Raw genomic sequence first — 24690 nt, 5'->3', positions numbered from 1 at the left:
ACAGTTTTTTATGGTTTTTTGTGTGTTTACCAAAGATATTCTTAGTTTTAAGCAACTATAAATTATATTAACAACAGTATCAATACTTTTAAGACTCGAAAAAGGTCTTCTTGGCAACCATTTTCATTATAATGATTGTATCTTCCTTTAATTTCATAATGACACAATTACAACATATATTTCCGCTCTGTTCGAGGAAACTACGAACATTTACATATGTATGTCACATCAGAATGATAAAAGCATTTATAGTAATTCGTTAAATGAGTCACAACAAGCATTTATTTATAAGAAACGAATAAAGAATTCATGAAAAGTGAACTGAGGAAAAGGCAAAAAGTTATCAATGAATCAGAACGGAAGTACACTAAAATAACTTAATGGTACATTAATTACAAGTAAAAGAGTTATTTTAATAACTTTAATCAGTTATTTTAGGTCTTAAATGATTTATTTAAGACACGAATAAGAGACGCATCAAAGCTTCAAAAGTGCAGCCAAAGGATATTATTTATAGGTTTAAATCAGTTTTTTAAGGAAAAGCTTATTACCCTTTAATAAAGCAAATTTAAACTAAACGACATTGCCTTTTCTTCTCTATTCCTTCATCGAAAAAAGTTCTTTAAACATCATTAAACCCCCCACAAAAAAAAGCATGATGAAATAACAGCCAACTAAAATAAAAATGATATAATAGTTGTGTCCCCTCCTCCTCTCGGGACCGGATCCAGAGGCGCTAGCACGCGTCCCCCTTCCTTGACCACCCGCTCATAGCTGCCTTCCAGCCCACACCCCACAAGCCAAGCGTAACGCCGCCGACAAGCGGAAGAAGTAGTCGAAGAAATAGAAGAAGACAGAGCTAGCTAGCCCCTCTACCGCCTGGCCCACTCTTTGATGGTATTTTTTCCTCTTCCCCCACTCTCTGTTGGTATTTCTCTCTTCCTCCCACTCTCTGTGAGTATTTCTCTCTCCCTCCCACTCTTTGAAAGTACATTTTTTATCAACCGCAAAAGTCTAAAAATAAACTGAAATCAACACAAAAATGCAATGAAATACGAAAAAAAAACACGAAAGTAAAGCAAAGTTCGTAAATAACGGCTCAAATAATACCCTGGAAGAGTGACCTTTTTTTATGGGAACATGTAAGGTAGAAATTACCATTGGAGATTGAAAATCGTTCACAAATCGTTCCTTTACTCCATTTTCAAGTCTTTTCCTTAAACCCATAAAACCCTGCCCCTCTTTTAGGGTATACAAAATACAAAACCGAAAAAAAGGCGGTCAGGAAATGCACAAATATGCAAATTAGAGGCAGAGTGTAGGACTTCGAAGAGTGGCGTGGCTACCCGTCTTTCTGTCTGTCTTGTAGTGCAGTGTAAACTGTCTTTAAGTTCAGCGCCCCCTTTTTTTTTTGGGAATGATGTAAACTTTTAAAGGGGAGAGAGAATGGGCAGATTATTCAACGAAACGTAACAGAAAAAGAGAAGGAGAAGGCAGGGAGGGTGGACACACTGGGAGGAGGAATGTTGACCCACAAAAACAAAAATAATTGATTTTACTGCGGATCCCACAGAGCAGACCCCTATGGATGGCTCCTGCCAGGTATCTCCACTTTATCAAATTTTCGTGTTCGAAATTCTCGTGTATTTTTCTTTTTTTAATGTAATTTACATGTCAACCCCCGAAAGTTGTTACACCTGTCCGTGTGGCACACGAGGCATGTGGCACGCGTCAATTCCAGGAACCAAACGAGGCGTGTCGCCCACAGGTGAATAAAGAGAGAGATTGGTGGAGTGGAATGGTGTGTTGTGGCACTCTACACCCCCCTCCCCCACGGAGAAGAAAAACTCATTTGACGCGTGGACGGCACACCGATGGAAAAACTCAACTAATTTGCTGTTTAAACATCACAAAGTTGTTGTAGAAAATCAATAAGATGTTGGTTCCTTTACTTCAGTTGTTTGTGGTTGTTTGGGGTGGTTTTAGGTGGTTCCAAGTGGTTTCCGCTGGTTCACATAGGAGCTCTGAATGGTGCGTAGTGCCATTGGGTGGGTTTCCTTGATGGTCAGGAAATGCCAAGTGACTTGTTTTTGCCTTTGAGGCACAGAGAGGCAAAAAGCAGAAAGAAGGAAAAATGTAACATTTATACGGAAGTCGGAAACACTTTTTCCACTTGCCACAAGCAAAAGATGATGTGTGTTCGGGGCGTGCATAATGGTGATGATGATGATGATAGTGCAACGATTAATGTAGGTCTCGGATGATAATGAAAGACTGCCCCTCTACTATGTGGAGAAGGTGCCCCTTAAGGGAGAAACCTACAAAGGGTTGAATGAGAGAGACATAAAAGAGATGATAAGGAGGATTAGAGATTGGTTTAGAAAGAGTTTAGGATTAAGTATGTTTGTAAAGAAAGAAAAATACTAGTTTTAGTATCATTTCTACAAGGAAATCTTTACAAATTGAACTTGAAATATGAAAAGACTGAAAATCAAATTGTTTCAACATTTCCCCTACGCACATTTCCACAATTTTAAAATTGTAAATTGAAATACATTCCTCGGTATATGAACTGTCTTACATTTGCATATAAAAATATTTCTGTATGTATATTTCAGTCAAACAATCGAGAGAAAAGAAAGCCACTTGTTCAATTATCATAACAATCCACGCCCACGCACATACCCCCGGTACAAACCGTTCCCTACTTTATATTGGTTTTATTTATATCTTTTTTTTTTGGGTTCCATCACAAATCAAAGAAATACAGAAAATTTCACAAGAAATATAAGCTTTTCTGCACAAAAAGAAAAGAGAGAACGAAAGAAAAGAAAGCAAATATCCAACAAGTATCTGTATCTGTATCTTTTTTTTATAGAGGAGAGACATGTTCCAGCTGTTCTTTTGTGTATTTCCTGTGTCTGTTTCTCCCTCAATTCTCTGTGTTTTGTATCTCGTTTTGGGTTTTATTTGGCAAGTTTCTTTCAGCGAAGGCGCTTTGAACTTGAATTGCGCACAGATACATTTACAGTTACAGATACAACTACACGGGGCAGTGAAAGATACTCAGATACATTGGATACATTGCGGGCTCATAAAATGAGAATTGTTTGGGGGTTTGCTTTCCATCTTCTAGCGCGACATTCAAATCGCCAAATGCCGTCCAACTGGTTCGGTGAGCTCTCCCCTCCTCACTCTCTCGTTCACCTCACCCCTCTGTTTTGCCTCTCTTTATCTCTGTTTGCTCTCTCTGTATTTTCTATAATTCTTTCTTCTACCATTCCTTCTCCCTAACTAGCCCCGGGAATTGGGCTGGCTGACTCTTCGAGTGCTTTGAACCCACCCGCTCATTAGTCGAAAAGGAATTAATTCTCGTACTGCAATACTTTGATGATTCAAAAGTATCTGTATCCGTGTAATGGCAATTCGCGTTTGTTATTTAAGCATTTGAGAGCAAAACCATTAAGCAAATTTTATTGCGACAATCGAATGGACATCGGGTCCAAGGCTGTCAGTCACCAGAAACCATGTTCACAAATTGTTATTTTCCGGCAATACCCAGAAAATTCTTTGGTGGGGGTTAGCTAAGAAAATTTTAGAATGCGGACACGTTCTTACTTAATATATTCAGGTTATATTAGCTCAACAATTCTTTAAACCAATTCTATCCCTCTATCTATCATTTCCTTACTCCACGCTCTGGATTTTTCTAAACTAATCCACATAACTTATCTAAATTCCACATTAAATTCCCATTTAAAATAATAAAATATACTTTAAACACTCAAACTCTCTCCATATTTGTAGCACCCAACCATATGTGGAATGTGAAAAATATGAATCTAATTGAATGCATCCTCATTAGAACCCGGCACCACCATCATTACGAATACCGAGCATTCTCTCTCCTCCATCAGCAGACGGAAAGTCCCAATCCCGAGCGAGCAATTTCAGGGTTGCCATCCCTCTGATTGGCGCTGATTTGATTTGATTTGATTATGGCAAACATTTTTCGCACTTGACAACCGTTTTGGGTGCACGAAAATTGAAATGCTCGGTGCCTCATACTTCCATGGAATTGCTCATTACGGGCTTAGAGGCTCAGACAGGGCCCCAAGGCAAAAGGGCCGTCAAGGGCTGCAAAGCAGCCCAAAAACCCTATCGAAGGAAGGACTGCAGAGAAGGCCAAAAACCCCAGATGAGCCTTCCACTTCTCGTCCTCCCCTGCTGCTGCTGCGCTATTTTTAGGCAACTCGTCCGATGAACATATTTTACAGGGTTAAGCGCCAGGATTGAGTGCCTCGTCGCATACATATGAATGTATGTGACGCGGAAATTTGCTTTGCGGATTTGGCAAGCATAATAAATTAGCCTCCGCATCTCCGTAAGATGCTCCCATGGGATGAATGGGGTTTTGAATATAAATTTAGATGTTAAAAGAGATACGAAAAGGTGGGAGAGACCACAGATAATGCGTATTTGCGTAATGCATATTTTATGATTAAACTGATTACAAAATTATTAAAGACTGATTAAAGAATGAAATCGTATTTTAAGCATTACAAAAAACCTTTCAGAATCTTCCCTGCAATCAAACGTGCACATCTATCCCCCACCAGCACTTCCTCTCTCATTTGACAAGACCCATTATTACCCTTTCCCCTAATCATTGTATAATTACAATTACGGTTATCTGTGCAAAAACTCACCTTGTATTTGAAAGAGAGACGAAACACGAACAATGTTCACACAAAATTCCCGTTTTGTGGGCGGCAACGTTGTCGCTACGGGCAGCAGCTGATTGAATGGCGAGGGCGAAACGTAGACAAACAGAAATCAAATATTAAAACACACTACTTTATGTATTTTGCACAAACAAACTACAACAACAGGAAGACCGGGACGCAAATTTAAAATGCAATGCGATAGAAAAAGCAACAAGAAATGAGAAAAGTAACCTGGAGTCACCGAAATGTTGATGCACTTGCCGAACTATTCTTCTTAAATTGTTCCACTTAAATAATACATTTCCACAGAAGAAGAGATGCAGACGAACTAGGCCATTGGGTTTGATCATTACGAACAGGAATATATATTAATCATGGAGCAGAAAATGCTTTTTTCTTTCAGATTGGCAAGCTGCTCGTCGAACTAGTTGTGCTCTTTGTGCAAGGCAGCGACTACGTACGTCAATTCCTCTTCTCAATGAGCATAAAAATCGAACAAGGTGGCAGCGCTGCCTCTGCTCTCTCTATGTCTATCTCTCTTTCCCCTTTTGGGCGTCGCTTGTACGTTTTGTTGCTGTTTTTGCATAGCATTTTGAGCACCTTTTGTTGTTTTCAAGAAATATGAAATTTTAATTGATAAAAGTTTAAACTATTTCAAATAAAAAAAGATTACAGCCACACACTCTTCGCTTGTTGTCGTGGTTGTTGTTGTTGCTTGTTTTTCCACTTCCACTTTGCGTTTCGGGAGAGGAGAGAGAGCGAGGCAGGCAGGCAGGCAGAATGAATGAAAGAGAGTGAGTGAGTGGAGAGTGGCAGATGAACACCCTCTTCACCTCCCCTTCAACGAAAACGCAATTTGGATTCTCCTGCTTCGCACTTGTTTAAAATTTTCAAACTAAACACTTTTGCATGGGATACAATTCTAGGCTTGTTTCAGATGTCACCACTTTAATTAGCATTTTTCTGGTGATAAGGCTCGGCACAAACACCAACACCCACGCACGGACACACAAAACATACACGCACGTAAAACGACGCTGTGCTGCGACGCTAAATTCAGCTGCTTCTTACCAAAAAAAACCCCGAACTCGCTGGGATTTCTTATGTTTTAGTCACTTTATTAGGTATTTCTTTAGTTTTAGCAGACGATTTCACTCGCCGTCCGCAATTTAATTGGCCACAGGAACGAATTGTATGCGCCACCCACGACCGACGACCGAGTGGGGGGAATGCTTTATTTGTAATTGTTGAAATTCTATATTTTGCACGACACAGCTCAACGGACTTTTCTGATTTCAGAAAAAAATGCGACACTAGTAGCTGCTTCACGCATTTTGGTTTTATTCATGTTTTTGTGCAAGCACGAACGACCTAAGAATGGATGACGAATGACGGTGGAAAACAGACTGGATAAAACAACGGAATTGGGAAACAAAAACCAGTCCCATTGTGAATTGTAAATTTTCCCTATTGTGAATGAGTAAAAGTATACTGAAATATACCTTCTCATTTTTAAAATATACCGTAAGTATACAGTATATCTTATACCATATTAGTCAATGTTGATATTATGTTTAATATTACCAGCTTCTTTTGATTTTTAGCACTGTAAATATAATTTTAGTCGGTCCAAGAATCAACCTAGATTATTTATTTTTTTAATTTTTCCCGTTGAACGATACTATCTCATTTTTGCGTTTCAAGTATGAGTTCTCGGCAAGTGCAACCTAGGTGCAGAAAATACCAACAAATACCATAATTAATCCACTTAACCCCCTTGATTTAGTTTAGAAAATATTACTCTTTTTAAATGCTCGTTTCGGATACATACTTCTTACTTACTTATCTTTACTTACAAATCAAAAGACCGAATGCACACAACTAGAATGAATTCAAAAACGAGTTTGATAAAAATTTCGCAGCACGAGATACCAGGTGAAGCTGCACATTAATTTGTACACCTTAGCGCCCTCTATTTTTGATTCGTTACACAACACCAGGCATTTACCGATAGGCATATCTCGATAGCAACAAAACCACTAAAATCTTTAAAACCACTTAATTTAAATAGAAATGACTACAAAACTAATGTTAAATGCGCTCAGAACACTAAGAGTGAGTGTCCCCAACAAATGGCAAGTGCCCGCTTTGACCACAGTGCGGCATTACGGTGAGTGGCAGCCAAACACGCTCGGTCCTTATTTCATAACCAGAGCCCGGCACTTCTTTGCAGCTGCGCCACCCAAAAGATTCTACAAGAAGACATCTGTGCTGTGCACCGACGGCGGCTACGAGGTGGTGCTGGATCACAGAAAGCTCAAGACACCAAAGGGCGCACCATTCACCGTCAAGAGCGAGCCTCTAGCCATTGCCGTGGCCACGGAATTCGATTGTCAAAAGGAGCACATCGAGCGATCGCGCATGCACTTGTCGGCGCTGTGCTTCACAGCCATTGATAATCCCAATAATCTGAACAAACTGGACATGGTCAACTATCTGCTGAACTACATGCCCACCGATACGGTGCTGTTTCAGTATGATGTAAGATTCAGGCGGGAAGATCCATGGATTTAGCTCAAATTTGACTGCTTTCAGGACGAACAAGATCTACAGGAGCTGCAGAAGAACGAGTGGGATCCAGTGATTGACTGGTTCAATCAGCGTTTCGAGACGAATCTACAGAAAACGATGAACATAACGGCGCCCCACATAACCGATGCCGATAAGGTGAAGGTGGCAAAACATTTTCAATCCTACAGCTTGGATACACTGCACGGTGAGGATATAGAAATATGATTGGAACCCTGCACTGATATATCTTCCATCCACAGGCTTTGTGTATGCTGTGGATACTTTGAAATCGATTGTGCTGGCCTGTGCCGTCATAGAGCAAATGTTGCCCGTGGAAAAGGCCGTGGCACTGGCCCGCCTGGAGGAGGAGTATCAGATCAAGTTCTGGGGACGCGTCGAGTGGTCGCACGATCTGAGCCAGCAGGAGCTGCAGGCGCGTCTGGCGGCATCCGTGCTCTTTGTCCATCTCAACTGCTCCGAGAATTTTGTTAAGGAAAAGTTGATTCTATAAATCGGAGTAAACCATTCTTAAAAACTCTCATTATTTCGATAACCAGACAAGCCCAAATTTTGTAGTCCGAGTGTTTGTCCCCTGTTTTCTGTGTGTGATTCGTGGAATGTGCCCAAGAACTGAAAGGTAAACCTGCAATGGCGGTCTCCAATCACCGCATAACACTCAGCTCTGAGGAATATGAAGCGGATGTACACACATTGAGAACAATCAAAACCTTCGATGATCTCTACAAGACCTACAGACCCACCCTAGTACCGCCGAAACCCAAAAAGAAACCCACATCCATCCTGAGGAAAAGACAAACTAAAGACTTCCGCAATCAAAACGATGGCAAAGGGACAGAATGCCGTCAAAACGATTGTCAAGCTGCGAGATGGCATCCTTATGATGCTACCACGCTCATAGGACCAAGTAATAGTATATTAAATTTAACAATAAGCCAGGATGAAGGTTCCACAACAACCATCAAAGCCAGGGAGCAAAACAATCTTGAGCATGCGAAATCCGTGGGCAGCAGCTCAAGCCTCCAGGATGATCAACCCAACCCACGCATTGCTTCAGGTCGCAATCCATTCAGTAAATATTCAAATAGCCAGTGTAAATTTAACAAGTGTAAATGTGAGTAGACCGTTAAGTAGTTCTAAAGGACCCTCCCTAGCTTACTTTTGTCTCCAATAGCTGGTTGTAGGCAGGAGAAAGCATGCGTGAACCATGCCGCATACTCTTATCTGGAACCAGAACAAAATCAGAGCTATCCCGAGTCGCAACAAAACGATGTCTATGCTGAGTCTCGAGAAACCGCTGTTTATCCTGATGCTGAGACTCGAGAAGCCCCTGTCTTTACCGAAACTCGGGAAATCCCTGTCTATCCGGAGACTCAAGAAATTCAAGACTATCCTGAACCACGACGAGCGAGCCAAGACTATCCTGAACCACGATATAACCCCGTCTATCCTCAACCACGAGAGAACCCCGTCTACCCTAGGCCGCGAGAAACCCGTCGCTTATCCGAAGAAAATCCATCCTATGGCGGCTTGCCCAAATTGCAACGAAATCCCATCTATGCGCAACAAAATCCCAACTATAGCGAATCACAGCAGAGTCATGACTTTGCCGAATCGGACAGAAAAACGAATCATTACAATGAGCACAACAATTTGACAATCGTCACTAGCAATGGCACTGAATATCCCAATGAATCATTCGTCAAGATGCAGTCCTACGATCCCTATACGCTGTACTGCCAGTGCAGTAAGTGCCCCAATCCCAAGGATTTCCAATTCGATCCGTACAGGAATTATGGTGAGGCATCCAATGCCGATGTGGCTGCAGCTCGGTTTGCAAATGCAGAACCTAAAGGAGGCACACCAATGAGCCGTTCGGAAGAGTCCCAAGGCTTTGCCGAAGAGCAGCCAATGCCAAACCATGAAGGGAATACAGAGGCTATCTATCAGCCAGCTGGTCAGCCTTATTATTGTTTTTATCCGCCCATGACGACTTCTGATCCAATTGATGGCAATACCTTGCCCGAAGATGCCACAAGGAGTGCTAGTAGACCAAAGACCAGAGGCATGAAGAGACCTTCTAATATTCAAACGGGCTCCTTCATATCTGGCTTTCAGTCAGCGGCGGCAAGTCCGGCAGCGGAAGCTGTGAATTACACTCAAAATCAAAACGCTGGCGCCAACTGCGTGGATGTTGAGAGCTTCCTTGCCAATTGCAAGAAATGCGCGGTGCCATCTTGCGATCCCTGCCAGGGCTGCTGTCCCTTATACCCACCTGCATGCATGGGTTGTTGTCCCAGCCCCCCAAAGGCTGCCGCCTGCAACACCAACGAATGCTACTGCATGGGCTATGTGCACGACAGTCTGCAGGATCGATCGGTCTATGCCGCAGACTATCGGCCGGTTATGTGTGGCGGCAACAACTTTCAACACTTTGCCAACGGCATTAGTTGCCTCTGCGCAGATCTGCCGGTGGGCGGTGGCTGCGGACCCTGCAGCAATAATTGTGCTTTTGGCTGTAGCTTCTCCACGGAACCACCATCGTGCTGCGTTGGTCGTCAGCCCGCCTGCGGTCCAACTGGTCAGTCATGCTGCTTGTATCCACTGGCACAGCTCAGGTAAGAAATCAATCCGCTATGATTTTGTTTGATGATTTTTATATTCCATTTGATGTTTTAAACTCTCTTCGCAGTCCTGGTTATTGTAACTCTTATCCTTGCGGCGGATATAATACTTTTTGCATGTAAATGGCAGCGATTCAAGTTCAGATTGTTATAGATAATTCAACACAACAATAGAAAGGTAAGATAAATTAATAGGAATATTATCTCAGATGGGAAATAAATGTATGTACATATATACAGAAACAAGAAACAATAAATATACACTCATCTGGGAATTGTATGCCTTATAATCCAAGCTGTCTCGGGGACTTCGATAGGCTTTCCTCATTATCTCGATTGGAATGTGCTCTCAGGAACGTTGTTCCTTGTCCTTCATGAAAAGGAAAATTTAAAGACTTAAAATTCGACACAAAAGTATAACATTTAAATATACCATTATTGCCCCACATTAAATGATCACAAAAATAAAAACAAATCTCACATTTTACACGCTTTAATTGTCGCACTTTTTGCAAGTGTGATCTTTTTTTTATTACAAAATATTGCATTGACATTTTACGTTTAATTGTTGTTGGTTCCATTCTTGAAATTCAATTATGTTTCCATTCAAACAAAACAGAATATGAAATGAAATATTCACTATGGGATGAGTATACAGTAGCAAAAATCCAAACATCAGACACACAAATAAAACTTTCTGCTCCGTTTTAATTTATGCTTAATTTTGAGCACACTTTTCGCTACTTAAGCGGTTCACTTAAGTAGAAAAATATCTATCAGCGTATCAAAAAATGCTTCTAAAATCTGCCCCTGCCTGGTTTTTGTGTTTTGTTTTTTTTTGGTTTGAGTTTGTTTTTGCTACAGGAAATTATAAATTAATTTTGATTTGATTTGTTGCTTAAATAATTGCATTTAACTATGGGTAAACATTGTATTGATATTTAGTTGAAGCATTTCTTTCGTTATTAAATTAACATTTTTAACTATTTGTTGCAATTTTGTTTAGTTTTAGTTTACATTTACGGTCAGCAGCAGGAAGAAAGGGCAGAGGTCGGTCCATGGGATCTTTTTTAAGTTAATCGTGATTTGGTTAAAAATAAAATTACGTTTTGGAATACATTAAAATTAGATAAAGTTTTTCTAACTCAATAAATTATTTAAAGTATGCAACACAATAAAATAAATCATTTAAAAGGTTTCAGAATCATGTAAAATATTAATTTAAAATGTAAAATCATTGGAAAACGATGTAATATAATTCTCTGCCTCTCTTCAAGTTTCCTTTCAGCCTTCTTCTGCCCTTAACTTTTAATTATATATTTTCACGGATTTTTGTGTCTCTATTTTCTCATTTTCAGCTGGTTATACAGAATTTAATTTAAATGGGAATTACATTGGTATCTCCTCTATCTTCTTTTGTTTTTTTTTTGCTGGTGGGCTGGGGGAGTCTGGAAGTACTTTTATATTTAACATTCACACACGCACGTAAACACATACACATAAATACATACATATATGTACATACATATGCCGGAAGGGGCTAGACATACATATACCTATCTAACTAAAGATACAAATATGCAAAAAATTAATTAATGTAGTTATTTTGTATCGATTTTAAAATGTTTTAAATCCTGTTGCAGGATTTGCTTCAGCTATTTAAGTAAAAAATTACACAAATAATAATAATAACTATAATGGAAAAATAAAATAAACTATGATGCAAAATCTGGGAAAATATAAATTTGATTTATGTAGTTACGTCGGGGCTTGGGTTTGGGTGTGTTGTTTTTTTTATGCAACATATAGCATCACTGGAATAGTCTGTTGGTTGCCAGCAGCTGAACAACCTACCTGGCATTGTTTCGAGTGGTCTTTTGTCTGTGTTCATGTATGTATATAGTTTTGTGGCCATACCTGGCTAAAGACATATGATTATGACATAATCTAAATATATATAACTATAATATATATATAGTTTATAAGTAGACATGTGTGAAATTGCACTATAACTAAATGCTACAACATTTAAAAATTGAACATCCCATTTGGACTTCGTTTACATACAAAGATTATACATATACATATATGTATACATATACTACATATATATATTTATCGAAAATTCTAGCAGCTCTTCTATCAAACCAAATTGGGTTTGGCTTTTATATAAATAGTTTTATATAAGTTTTTTATGTATGTATAAAAAAAGTAGCTAGCTGCTTAAACTTAAATTTAAATTTGATTTTGCATTTTTTGTTACTGCCTTTTTGTTGTTGTTTTTGTTTATGGTAATTTTTTAAATAAATTTTCTTAGTCTTTTCATTTTCCATTGTGTGCTTTAGTTTACTCTATACATAAGTCATCGGTATATATGTATTTCATTCATATACAGCGAAAAACGTTATATACTTTTTATCCATTTTCTTTTTCCTTCTAACTGGAAAACTCATAAGCCAGCAACGAGCAGGTGGGCTGCACGCGCGGGGGCGATTACGGATATTCCCTCCAAGCATATGGCATTCCTCATAGATATCAAAATACATGTACATACTTATGTATAATTCGTGTATAAAAATTTTGGCAATTTTGCGCATAGTTTTTGGGTCAATGCTCGAGGAGGGATCGTGATCGGGGATCCCCGTTTGCGGCAACGACTGCTGTTGTGGCTTTGGGTTTTTTAGGCACATGTTTTCAGAGCTTATAGGTAGAGCACTTAACCCTACAATAGATATATCTAATACTAAATATGTAAAACTTTGTCGCCGCCAACAATTGTCAATGTTCTCCGCGCAGTAGCTCCATCAGCAAATTGAAATCAGCTCCATCGCGTGTCTTGATCGTCAACATTTCTTTGCCCAGCTGTTGGAAATGGGAGTGTCAGCGAATCCATTGTTTTTCAAAGGGTATTCCCGATAAACACTCACCTGACATGTGCGCTGCAGGTCGGGTATGCGCAGCAGCAGCTCACCAAACTTTGAGGGCGTATCCGGATAGTGGGCCAGCGTGTAGGCCTGCAGGCCCTGCAACGCCTTCTCCTGGCACTCACGCACTTTTACCGCCTCATGCAGCTCTGTGGTATCTGGTGGATGGTAAGGGTATTAAATCGGAGTTGGAATGGAAATGCTTTGAGGCTTACCTGACTGCAGCAGCACTATCACCTTCATGGCAACATATTCGTAGCGATCCACGCGCAGGCGCCTTAAATGATCCGTCAGATTGAGCATGCGTTCGATGCAGGTCTAAAAGGAATTAATTTGTATAATGGGATGTTAATATGGCTTGTTAATATACAAAACATAATGTAACCTAAAGAAAAAGTACTTCTACTGGGAGAAAAGAGCCAAATGAATTAGTGGATAGAAAGTTCAAAGAGAATTGAAAAAGAAAGGAGCATTGGAAAGATTTTTCCGATGATTTTTAATGATTTCAAAAACATAAAGGCGAATAAAAAAGTACAGAAATGGTATAAGATGCGAAGTCCAAAAATAAATAAATTAAACAAATTACTGAATTGAATCCCTGCTTGACTGAACAAAAGAGAGAGAAAGGCAGCTAATATTCGTGGGAATGTTATTGCAAAAATTCGTACAAGAGCTTTCAATTGAGTTTTAAACGGAACAATAAAAACGGAGCTCATATAAATGAATCAGATATATTTACATTCAGGAGAAATAAAGATAAAAGTTAACAAAGTCTTTGGAATATTAACAAAAATATTCTTAAAGGAAATATCTAAATTAGCTGTTATACTAATATTTAATTGTCTAATTAATAAATACATTCTATAGGCCTCAAAGGCTATGTTTAACATATTTCTGAGACTCTCTTTTCCCTCTAAAATTCAATAGGAGCTTTGGTTGATTTCACCACTCCTAAAAATTCAAAGAATACGCCTAAAGATTTTATACAATTAATAGTATGTCATGAAATATGCACTAACTGATATACAACTTCCCAAAAAGTAATTATAAATAAGAACGAGTGAGTATTTATAGCAAAAAATCACACACCTGAAGACCATTCGTTTTGGCCTGTGATAGTGTTATCTTTCTGCCTTGTGACATCTTTATCTCGCCGGGCGTATCAATCGAACGAAAACAGCAGGAGAATAGCAACAGTTCGCACCACGAATTGATGAGCAGACAAATTTGATCATCAATCTGAAAAAAGAGACACAGACGAAGCTATTATAGTGTTCCGTTCAAAACACGAAATTAAACCACATTTACGCACCGAAATGTTCTTGAAAAGTGGAAGACTCTTGCACCATTTGACAATCTTATAGAGACGATGATCGGCCACATTGCAGAGATGTGCAATCAGATCGGGATTGGCATTCTCCCCATTGGATGACAGACCAGCACTGGCCAGCAGTGGATTGGTCAATTGTTGCTGCTGATGCTGTTGCTGCTGCTGCTGTTGATGGTTCTGGTGTGGTGCCGTTGATGCCACCGACGATGAAGATGATGATGAGGAGCTGCCACCAGTGGCAAAGGCGGACAATGGCTGATTGATGCGGGCCAGCTCTGCATCGGTGTACTGCCAAAGATGTTCAACATCCATGATTTCCTGTTGTGAAAAAAGAGAAAACATTAGTCGAGGGATCATCTAAGGTTAGTATCTTGGAAAACAAACCTGCAATAGCGTTGGAATACTGCTCGCTCTTAACGTCTTGGCATCGTTTTCCTCTGTTTTGATGGATGCTCCACCCAGACTGGGACTCGCTGGCAGGGATGTGGAACCCGAATAGCCATTCATCTGCTGCTGTAGTCTCTGCTGTTGATGCTGATGATGCTGCTGGTGCTGATGCTGATGCTGGTGCTGATGATTGACCGATGAAGCTGCCGCAGCGGCTGCCGCCGCTTGATCCGGACTTAAGAGGGGACTCAACATTGAATTGGGCAGCGTGTAGGAGCATTGATAGGTGGAGCGACCGCCACGCGTGCGATCCTCGCGTATGGCCTCCAGTTTCATGCCCTTCTGCAGGCACTTCTCGAACCGACAGGCGGGGCACTTTTTCCGCGTGGAAATGCTCACCTGGCAGGGTCCACCGCGAACGCACACATAATTCTTGCGATTCTGGACGGTGCGCTTGAAGAAACCCTTGCAGGACTCGCAGGAGAAGATGCCATAGTGGAAGCCACTGATCTTATCGCCACAGATCGGACACGGAGAGTTGATCAGCTGTTGACGGGAGATGCCAGCCGGCGAGGCGGGCAACGAGCCGGATCCCAGCGGATCCATGGCACTGGAGGCAGAGTCCATGCTGAGATTTTGTGCCGACTCCTGGCTGCAGGAGCCACCACCACCCACCGATCCGCCCGTTGAGGAGGCCTCCACTTTAAGCGGCCTGTAGAGCATGCCATGATGATGCACACCATTGCCATAGCTGCTGCCTGCGCCGTTTCCTCCCGCTGATCCGCTGCCCGGATACATGGATCCGGCCGGTGGGGCATGCCGCGCCTGAATCGGCGAGTGGGTCGGACTAAACTCCGAGCTGTAGCTGTAGCAACTGCTGTGCGAGGCGTCGCTGTTGTTGCGACTCAGCGACGGCGTGTACGGGGCATGCCGCGACGTCAGCGGCGACTGCGATGGTGAGCTGTGGGTGTAGACGGAATGTATGGCAGAGTCGGGACTGGGATTCGCGGGCAGCGGCAGGTGTCCCCCACTGTTCGACTTGTTGCGCGTCGTCAACAGAGGGGAGTTGTTGTCCCCCAGGGGGGGCTCATACTTGAGATTGATCGGATCGCTCTGGGTGGGTGCCAGCTTCAGTTTGGCGGGACCATTGCAGCTGGACACCGGATAGGCGTTGCTTCGCGGATGCTGCAGCTCGCCGGCAATGTTATCCAGCTCCGTTTTGATCGGTTGCATTGTGGGGCAGGTGGTGGACGCCGCCTGAATGGGCGTGGATGTGGCGCACACCTCACTCTTGATTACCGTCTCCGTTTCCATCAGTTCTGCACCTCCACTCCCGGCGCTGACGCCGTTCTCCTCGGGTTCGCTCAGTTCTCCCTCCCAGGACATGGGCCGTGGTCCGTTCTTATCCGCCGCTCGCCGGCGCACCTTTAGGTTCTCGATATTCGTGAGCTCCGCCTCGGAATCGGACTCCTCCTGGTCCTGCTGGTTGTGCGGCTGCCCACTGAGCGGTATCCTCAGGCTGCCATGATTGTAGTTGGCGATGACCGGCACCAGATTGCCATTCGGCGTGGGAAGCTCCTCCAGTTCACATTTAATGTTCGTCACGGACACATTGTGACGTGATGGTGTCGTCGTCGTGGTCGTGGCGCTGCTGCTCGTGCACATATTCACGGGCAGTTGATAGCTGCCCGTGCCCCCCATTGGGGCACTCTGCTGCTCGGCCTTAATGCTAGACATGTTCGGCATGACTGCTGTCACCTTTTGCCGCACTTATCAGGGCATCCACTTTGAATGGATTTGGTGGCGGGCGGGGAGTTTCTTCCCTTCCTTTCTTATCAAAATATTCTATATAGTATCAAAAAGACTTTTGTTTCTCAGTTTTGCAATTTGTAAAAATTGGAGAGATGTCGTTGATGCAGTTCCATTGTGTTGTAAAACTGTAAAGATTTAAAGAGATAGATTCATTATTAAAATGTTTTAATACAATTTTATTCATTTCTTCTTTAAAAAAAAACTAGAAGGAACCTTGTGAGACGCGTCTCTACTTTTATACCCGGTACGCAGTCAAAAAGGTTTTTTTCGAGGCACAGAGAGTGCATGATGAGTCTACCGAATCTGTGTACCCTTTACTCTCTGTGAACTATTAAATAAATATTTAATTTGTAATAATTAAAAATCAAAGAAATTGAAAAGTTGATTCGTATGTTTCGTCCCCCAGCTCTTAAACACAAATTCCATTCAAATTCCCAAACATATTTCAAGTTTAGATTTTAATTGCCTCATAGCTTTGGCAAATTCCCCACTTTATGTTAATTAAATAAAAGGTTCTACAACCTTTCGGCGATGAGTCAGTGTTGGATACTCCGCCCCCTCCTAGAGATTTGCTTGGCAACAAGCACAAAGACAGAGCCACTACTTATTTAGGATCTGAATAAACCCCGACGACAACAATAGGGTCAATGCTACCACTTATGCATCCACATCCACCCACCCTTAAGCGACCTTGGCCCGCGCGTGCCCGCCCCCGTAGAACATTCAACGAACGGCCACTTATGTTAATTGAGGTTATGCCGTGGCAGAGCACACCAACACACAGATCCACACTCCCGCTATGTGCTCTCCCGCTCTCTCTCTCTCGCTCTCTGATGCGTGTATTACATTCATTCAATTCTTATCATCAGCTCTACCTTCTCACTCCCTCTCTCTCTCTCTCACTCACTCTGGCCCGTTGTTCGTTCTCTTGTTTGGTCTACCACTTGAACAATAGCTTAAGCAATACACAACTTTGGGCAATGGATGGGCAATGGCCAGCAGCCCAACGAAAAATGTCAACGACCCAACAATGGGAGGAGGAGGGCGATGCGATGGATAGCAAAGTGAAGAGAGGGGACTGGGGAGAGAGCGATGGAGAGGCTCAAAAGCCGATGGTATTATAATAAATTTAAGGTACATTAACCCAACGACGCTCCGCAGATTGTGGTGGGGGATATCGGGGCATGGCAGCTCTTTGGCATGGCACATAGGGCCAAGGGCGAGGCCACACCTGGTAACAAAAGGGGTGCGGGTGTGGGTGCTAAATGCAGGGGTGTGGGTAAGAGGGATTTTTGTGTAAGAGCCCCTATTTAAAAAAGAATTTCATAAATTTTTTTTGTTAAAAATATGTTTAAAAAGAATAAGTCGAACTTTCTTTAAAGTTCTTTAAAAATTAAAAAATAAAATGACCCGTGTGTCACACTGTATTTAATTCTGATAAGAAGTCTGCTTCTGGGTGCTTAATTACTCGAGAAAATTGGAATATTTTGACGCACATGAAAAAATGTAGAAAACGCTTTCTTTAACCCCCTCTGTAAAAATTGTGCCCACATCCCTTTAACAGGAATCCTATTAAAATATGTACATACATATGTACATATATTGTATATAATAACCGCTGCATACTATTTTCCATTTGCACAAGAATCAATAATTTAAGGAAATTACAGAATCCAATAGGAACGAACTCGCACGACCCTAAATGGGGAGACAAAAAATCTTTCTTCAGCCAAGCCATTGCATGCAAAGAAACAGACAGCGAAAGATAGAGCAGTGAGAGAGAGGAAGAGAGAGACCGAGTGGAGACGGAAACGTTGAGAGAAAGAACGAGTAAGAAGCGACGCGCAGAACGGGCAAAGGACGACCTTCAAATAATGTTGAAATTTGTACGCAAACGACCTTGCATACAACAACAACCACGCCAGCGACTGCGGCGACGAAGACGACGACGAAGCAAAACCACGAAGAAGACGACGAAGGCAGCGCACACATAGGCATACACAAAGACGCAACACATGCGCGGACAACAGTCGAACGCCGCGAGGGAGGGTGACAAGCCGAAGAGAAGAGAGCAGAGCGTGCTCTTTTTTGTTTGCTCTTTCTTACACACCCTTTGCGAAGGTATGATGGTTCTGAGAATATTTCGACAGTGCTACAAAAATGGTAACAGCTTCGATCTTATTAAGTGTCTGAGTATTAAATGTCACTCAGAATATATAGATGTACATAGTTATGGCTTATACCACGGATAGGGTATCAAAACTGTGCTGCTAGTGTTTACTCCTGATTTTTTGTTCTTTTTTTTGGGTTCAGAAAGAAGAACATAAATAATCATAGGCAAGCCGACAAAAAAAATAGAGAGAGAAGCGCCGAGAGAGTTTAGCAGAAAAGAAAATAAACAAGAATTGTTTTTTATTAAAGAGCCGCTCTCTATCCTACTCTCTCTCTCTGTCTCTCTCAAATCAAGTATCGTTCTCAGCTGCTGCAGTTGTGTGGGTGAGTGAGCGACGCAGCGTGTGTGCTTGAGAGAGAGCAGAATGGTGGTCAGCATTTAATTTTTGCTGATTTTCAAGTTCTTTCTTTTCGGGGAAAAACCGTGGAGGGGACTGAGGAGGCCACTCAAGGACCGACAACAAATGCAGCCAAGCGATTTTTGATGATGCCTTCTCCGCTCTACTCTGCTGCTCTTCTCTGCCCATCTCTCTTTTGTTCTGTTTCTGTTTTTTGTCTGGATAGAACTGTACCCCAACACACACACATGTTCGCAATGGAGTACGAGCACTTTCAGGCGGAAGTGTTATTGTACTTGGAGTACAACGACGTATCCACGTGTGGATACATACATCCATACATATGTATGTATGTATGTACATACATATGTATATGCATCTGTGGGGGTAACGGTCCCATGGTTGATGGAATGCAAATTGAATGGGCGACGATGTCGTTGGGTTTGGCCTTGGATGGGTCCCACTGAAATCCGTACAATGGGGCGGTCAATGAAGGCTGCAGTTCCCTTGGGAGGACCACATTTTGTGGCACAAAATGTATGCAAAATGACAACGGGTCCCTTGGATGATTATCTTGATTTAACCTTTTGAAATTTTATGTTTCCTTCTAGGTGCAGCTTAGAAATAAGTAGCATTACAGCCTTCAGTCTTCAAACAGTTTCCACTATTTCTAGCTGACCAACACCATTGACTGTTCAACACTATCTTGATTTTTCCAACACTCCCACTTAAATTTACATGACACTCGACCGCTCTTATCGTTTGGCAAAAGTATGAGATCAGTGTACCCTCCAGGGCATACATACTTTCAGCATTGCAATTTTTAGCCATGATCTAATTACGCTTACTTAATAGTATTTTGCTCTTTTGGTGCCAGGGCAATTAGCATTCCCATTCCCCCACACCACTCCACCTGAGACACTCTGAGACTTCTTGTAGCGCCGCCTATCGCATTACGGGTTGGGGGAGCCATGACATATTACGACAAGAACTGAAACTGCATACCAAGAGATATTTCGAGTTGCTGCATTGCTGGATTGAAGCATTGTTGCTAGTTTGCAATTCGACAAGCCCCTGAAATAAACCAAAAACGGCATACCACAGAGACAGGCACATATGTATGTATGTATGTATGTATGTAGCACAGGCTAGCGGAGGGAGTGAGTGGAGTTCAGCTCGGTTCAGGCCAAGCGACTGATGGCCGAGAACCGAGAACCCACTCTATAGACAGAACAGACAACCGGGTTGGGCCTCCAAGCCAGAGTACATATCTACATGACTCCGACATTGCCGTCTGTCGTTTATCGATTTTTATCAGACTTTTGACTTTGACAGGCCATCGAAAGCAACTTCAACGATACAGAAACAACAAAAAAGCGAAGCAAAAACTCCCTCCCTCTCTCTCTCTCACTCTGTCTCTCTCTCCTGCTCCGCTATAAGCTTTGGCAAAAAGGGGTTGACCTTCACAGCTCTTTGTTGTTGGTTCATTCTGCGGAAATGCGCCCCCTAAAAAAAGAGTACATCGCCCGAGTCCCCCTCCAGTCTGTCTATGAAAGAGCTATCTGTGGATACAAAAATCCATGTCAATAATATTCATGACATTGACATGCTTTGTGGGGCATAATACCCAAACGACAATGCCACACACATACCCCCAGTCCACAGTAAACAGACCCCCAGTCACCCAGTGTTCTTTTTTGTTTTGGTGGTGGATTGTTTCCACACGTTGCATAGAAGTTTTGCTCACTGAATGGGGAACTTCGTTTCAATTATGCGTAACATGAAAGCGAACAGGGAGAGAGAGGAGAGAGCGGAGTGGAGTGTAGGAGGGTTTTTTCTTCGGGTTTTTTGGGGATCTGCTTTTACGGTTAACGACTGCACACACAGCACCCCCACAAAGGGCTGCCCCCTTTGGACTAGAGGGTTGCTGATAGGGCGCTCTAATTGGGGACAAAGGCATCCCCTATTGAATGGGCAAGTGCTGGGGCTCTTGGGTTCAACATTTTGTTAGCATTGGGTGGTACGTGCGTGACTGACGAAGACGAGTTTGTGATTAATTCCCTAGAGAATGTTTTTGGGCGGAACAAAGCCGGGAGCAAATCGTTTCATTTGGGTGAAAAGTTGGCAGCTATGAGAATTAAGATATATTTTTCCACTCTAGAGTCGTTTATTATGTTGCAGACGGATATTAAGTTAACCTCAAGAGACACCTCTAAAGTTATCTGAAGGAAATTTTTAGATGAAGACTTTAACATTTCTGCCAAAATTGTTTATAAAATTACGAACATTTCTTTGAAAACAGAATAAATAATTGAACTTTAAGTGAGATTCGATGTAAAAGCTGGATACATACATACATACATACACTTTGATGTAAATATGTACGTACTATGTACATACATACAGAAATACTGACGGAGTACTGGGTACATATAAAAGTTGTGACGCGTTCCAGCGTCTCAAACCGTTCCTCCTCGTTTTAACTATCTTTTGAAATACCTTTTTGCAAAATCCGCTATAATAACCGCTACATGTATTTACATAATTAAACAACCAACCAACCCACACCCACCCACAGCAGCACAGCTTCATACATTAGAGCGTAATCCTCATCAAATGTTCGTTTGAAGCAAATTCCACAGCACAACCAACACACATTATAATCCTTAATGCTTACATAACAGACAGAGAGGGGCCACAGAAGGCCAATTTGAGCTGCTGAAAATATGCAACATGCTTCGCCACAGTAAGCGTTAGATACAGCTACAGAGATTCCAGATTCAGTTACGAGGTGTTTGTGTGTGCTTTTTCTGTGTACCTCCAACACCTTTCGCCAATTGCAAACAAAGACCCCTAGAGCCGATCCAGGTTATGTGTATTGCTATAACACTCTAACTGGGGGATAGAAGAGAGGGGTCCGAGACAGAGAGGAGTACGAGACACAGGGAAATACTCTGGGAGTCCAACAATTGTAAATTGCATTACCTGGCCAAAAGGGGGCAACCCCATGCCATTTTTTGCTCCGCCACTCTGCGAGTGTTGCGAGCTTTTTGATTAATCACCTCGACCCGAGTGCTGTGTGGTATGGTAGGGGTTTGGGTGAGAGAATGTGGCATATTGTGGGGTAGGGGAGGCAGCATAGGCATGTCATTAGCATAATGTGCAACAGAAGTTGCCTTATGGAAAATGGCAAACAAATTGCAAAACATTGTGCTGCACACAGCAACACAAAAAATAACAAAAAGCCAACAGGTTAGAAATATCATAGATACAGTACCACATGCAGTACAGTGCGTAATTAAAATGTAATGACAGTTTGGGGATTACAAAAAGCTTTTTGTTATACTCAGAACTAAAGGAGTATTTGCATATGTATATAAATTGATTTTTTTTAAGGTTTTTAAAAGCTTACATATGTTAGAAAATACTGTGAAATATTCTGAAAATAAAATTCAGATAGTTCCCAAAACTTTTATGCCCTAAAATATATATTTTTTCGCACTTGTAGCAGAATAGTTATGTGCACTAATAAGTCTCACGCGTCATGCAGTAGCTCCCCACTGTCGTTATTTGGCACCAATTCAGGCTGCGTTGCGTGTACAATTGGCTTCTCCCACATTTTTTTCTTTAATTTGTATTCTGAAATCAATGAAGGTAATAATGCTGTATCTCCCATAAAAAGTTATCCCAAGTAACCAATTAAAGGAGTATAATCTCTAATACTCTGACGGTTCCCTGATAAAACGAATATTATTTCACTTAAAGTACCGGTTTTTCATCCCCGAAACTTACTGTACTTCTCTAAATGTGCTTTCCTCACGACATCGCACATATGACATTAGCCCCATAAAGACCCGGATTGAAAACTGCGTGGTCGTTGTCAACCGATTGAATGGCCAAGTCTGAGTTTCCTCCTAGTGCCATTTGCGGGCATTAAAGCTATGGAAAATTATAAATTATAAAAAATAATGTGTATACATACATTTATACATATTTCTATATACATATGTATGTATGTGCATACATATGTACATACATATGCATTATGTCTTTATGTACATATGTATGTACATGCATATGTGCAGACATTTGAAAGAACTTGATTTTCAACAGGTGCGTCGTCAGGTCTCGTCTCTTGTCTGGGCATCGAGCATCGATATGGCGACCGTTTCATTCGTTTTCGCAGAAACAACACAGAATGAGGGAAAACCGGTACAAGAAGTGCACTGGAAGAACTACTTCTAAGAAGGAATCGATGGTTTTTAATGTTTGCCAGTCACGTGTAAACGTTGAAAGACGCAGATCCTTAATTACAGAATGGAAATAAAATGTTGGAGGAACTTTGGAAGGAATGATGTGGAAATTCTTTAAGAGAGAGCGATTGCCTCTCACGTGTAAACGTTGCATGACTTATGTTCTAACAGGAGACGAGAGCATTTGTCATTGAAGAATGAGGGAATAAAGGGTGGCCGGAACTTGGAAGGCGATTTTCAACTCAATGGCAAAGATGACAGTCACACGTAAACATTAACCCAGAAGAAGTCCAGAACAAGGGTGAATTCCAATACTCTTATGCGTATTCAATTGGATTTAAAAAAAATGTTCCCTTGGTTTCCCAGGCATGTTCCCTAACTTAATGCACTTACAAAACTTCTAAGAGGAGCAGGGTGGCTCGTTCTTCTATTCTCCCAGTGCATTTGCAGTGCGCAAAAAGAAAATACTAAAACCAAATATAACGAACAAGTTTTGTCGCACAGTTGCAGGCAAGGCAACAAAACCAGAAGACAACTTTGTCAACGTCTCTGGCAAGCCGCGCCGTGTGTCGAGTGCAGCAAAACCACCGCACCAAAGCCAGCAATCTAACCAATCTAACGACCCAGACACACTCCATGGACTGAGCAACTCTGTAATACTGCAGCCAAGCCAACTGCATGCCCCACAGCCTGCACCAACCATCCGCCGATCCACCGATCCCCCTTCCAGACAACAATTTCGGGGCGTTGCACAGTCCACAGTCCACAGTCTTTCAGGTCTTCAAGTCTTCAGTTGTCGTCTGCATAACAATTATGGGTTTACCGTTCGACAAACAGGAAATGTTACGCTTGCGCACTTTTTTTGTATTCTTCCTTAATTTTTTTTACGCTTTTTTACATTTTTTTTGCATTTTTAATGGTTAGTGACACTCCCTGATGATTTTTTCATGTGCAGAGCTTTGGCATCGCACTCTGATAATTTCGCTGTAATGAATCTTTCTCTTTTTTTTGCTGATGAAACCTTCTACCAGTGATTATTATCTTCTTAAAATGATTCCTCCTATTGCCCTGCAATGTTTCTTTGTTTTTTCCACCAATGCTTCCCCGCTTTCTCTCTGGCACTATTCCCTTTCTTTCCCTCTAATAATTCCTTTTCTTTTCCTCCAATGTTTTCTCTCATTTTATATGTCATCATTTTGTTGGGGGTTTATCAGTTTCGCGGGGCCTTCAACCCATCGTCGGAGTTCCGATTGCGCGGCACTATCAATATCAACAAAAGATAACACAAATGAAATGGAAGAGGATCGGCGACAGGCGAGAGAGAGGGGTGTACGAGGGAACGAAACACCAGACTACTCACAAAAGTTTATTTATACAAAATTTGTTTTGGTTTTTTTTTTGTTTTTAACCTGTTTCCAGCTGTTCCCTGCGATTGCCGTCTCAAGGTCGTTTGCATTGTATATTTTTGCTAAATAAAACTACAAGCGATTCGGGGTTTTATATAATACATATAATAGAAATTAGATTCCCGGAT

At 41.7% G+C, this 24690-nt stretch overlaps 4 protein-coding genes across 10 annotated transcripts in view; 2 read left to right on the top strand and 2 right to left on the bottom strand.

Annotated features, from left to right (window-relative positions):
- LOC117901427 (protein FAM102A) overlaps nucleotides 1-6127 on the bottom strand; it is a 53419-nt gene extending 47292 nt beyond the window's left edge. For 3 of the 6 annotated variants that reach the window (XM_034812163.1, XM_034812164.1, XM_034812165.1), the window contains exons 1-2: nucleotides 5799-6123; nucleotides 4710-4797 (exon numbers count right to left, since the gene is read on the bottom strand). The gene's annotated coding sequence lies outside the window, so the exon portion shown is untranslated. Of the gene's footprint in view, nucleotides 1-4709; nucleotides 4798-5798 lie in introns of all 6 variants that reach the window. The other 3 variants (XM_034812169.1, XM_034812166.1, XM_034812168.1) reach the window with 3 other exon arrangements.
- Nucleotides 6128-6737: 610 nt separating this feature from the next.
- On the top strand, nucleotides 6738-7825 carry LOC117900201 (ATP synthase mitochondrial F1 complex assembly factor 2). Its single transcript, XM_034810463.1, has 4 exons — nucleotides 6738-6897; nucleotides 6961-7268; nucleotides 7323-7503; nucleotides 7559-7825. The coding sequence occupies exons 1-4, from the start codon at nucleotides 6801-6803 to the stop codon at nucleotides 7807-7809; spliced, it is 837 nt and encodes a 278-aa protein (XP_034666354.1). The 5' UTR covers nucleotides 6738-6800; the 3' UTR covers nucleotides 7810-7825.
- Nucleotides 7824-10164, top strand: LOC117900200. Its single transcript, XM_034810462.1, has 3 exons — nucleotides 7824-8430; nucleotides 8491-9934; nucleotides 10009-10164. Exons 1-3 carry the CDS (start codon nucleotides 7947-7949, stop codon nucleotides 10061-10063), a joined length of 1983 nt encoding a protein of 660 aa, XP_034666353.1. The 5' UTR covers nucleotides 7824-7946; the 3' UTR covers nucleotides 10064-10164.
- Nucleotides 10165-10840: 676 nt separating this feature from the next.
- The window catches only part of LOC117900199 (nuclear hormone receptor FTZ-F1 beta), a 29291-nt gene continuing 15441 nt past the window's right edge, over nucleotides 10841-24690 (bottom strand). Inside the window, exons 3-8 of one of the 2 annotated variants that reach the window (XM_034810460.1) lie at nucleotides 14579-16518; nucleotides 14177-14512; nucleotides 13954-14103; nucleotides 13080-13182; nucleotides 12868-13022; nucleotides 10841-12802 (exon numbers count right to left, since the gene is read on the bottom strand). In XM_034810460.1, the coding sequence (XP_034666351.1) occupies nucleotides 12719-12802; nucleotides 12868-13022; nucleotides 13080-13182; nucleotides 13954-14103; nucleotides 14177-14512; nucleotides 14579-16327 (2577 nt within the window). In that variant the 5' untranslated portion in view covers nucleotides 16328-16518 and the 3' untranslated portion in view covers nucleotides 10841-12718. The remainder of the gene's footprint in view (nucleotides 12803-12867; nucleotides 13023-13079; nucleotides 13183-13953; nucleotides 14104-14176; nucleotides 14513-14578; nucleotides 16519-24690) is intronic. The other variant, XM_034810461.1, reaches the window with a different exon arrangement.

Source organism: Drosophila subobscura, chromosome U, assembly GCF_008121235.1.
Source record: "Drosophila subobscura isolate 14011-0131.10 chromosome U, UCBerk_Dsub_1.0, whole genome shotgun sequence".
Taxonomy (NCBI): Eukaryota; Metazoa; Arthropoda; class Insecta; order Diptera; family Drosophilidae; genus Drosophila; species Drosophila subobscura.
The sequence above is the reverse complement of the archived record's forward strand: the minus strand, read 5'-3'. Positions and strand labels throughout refer to the sequence as shown.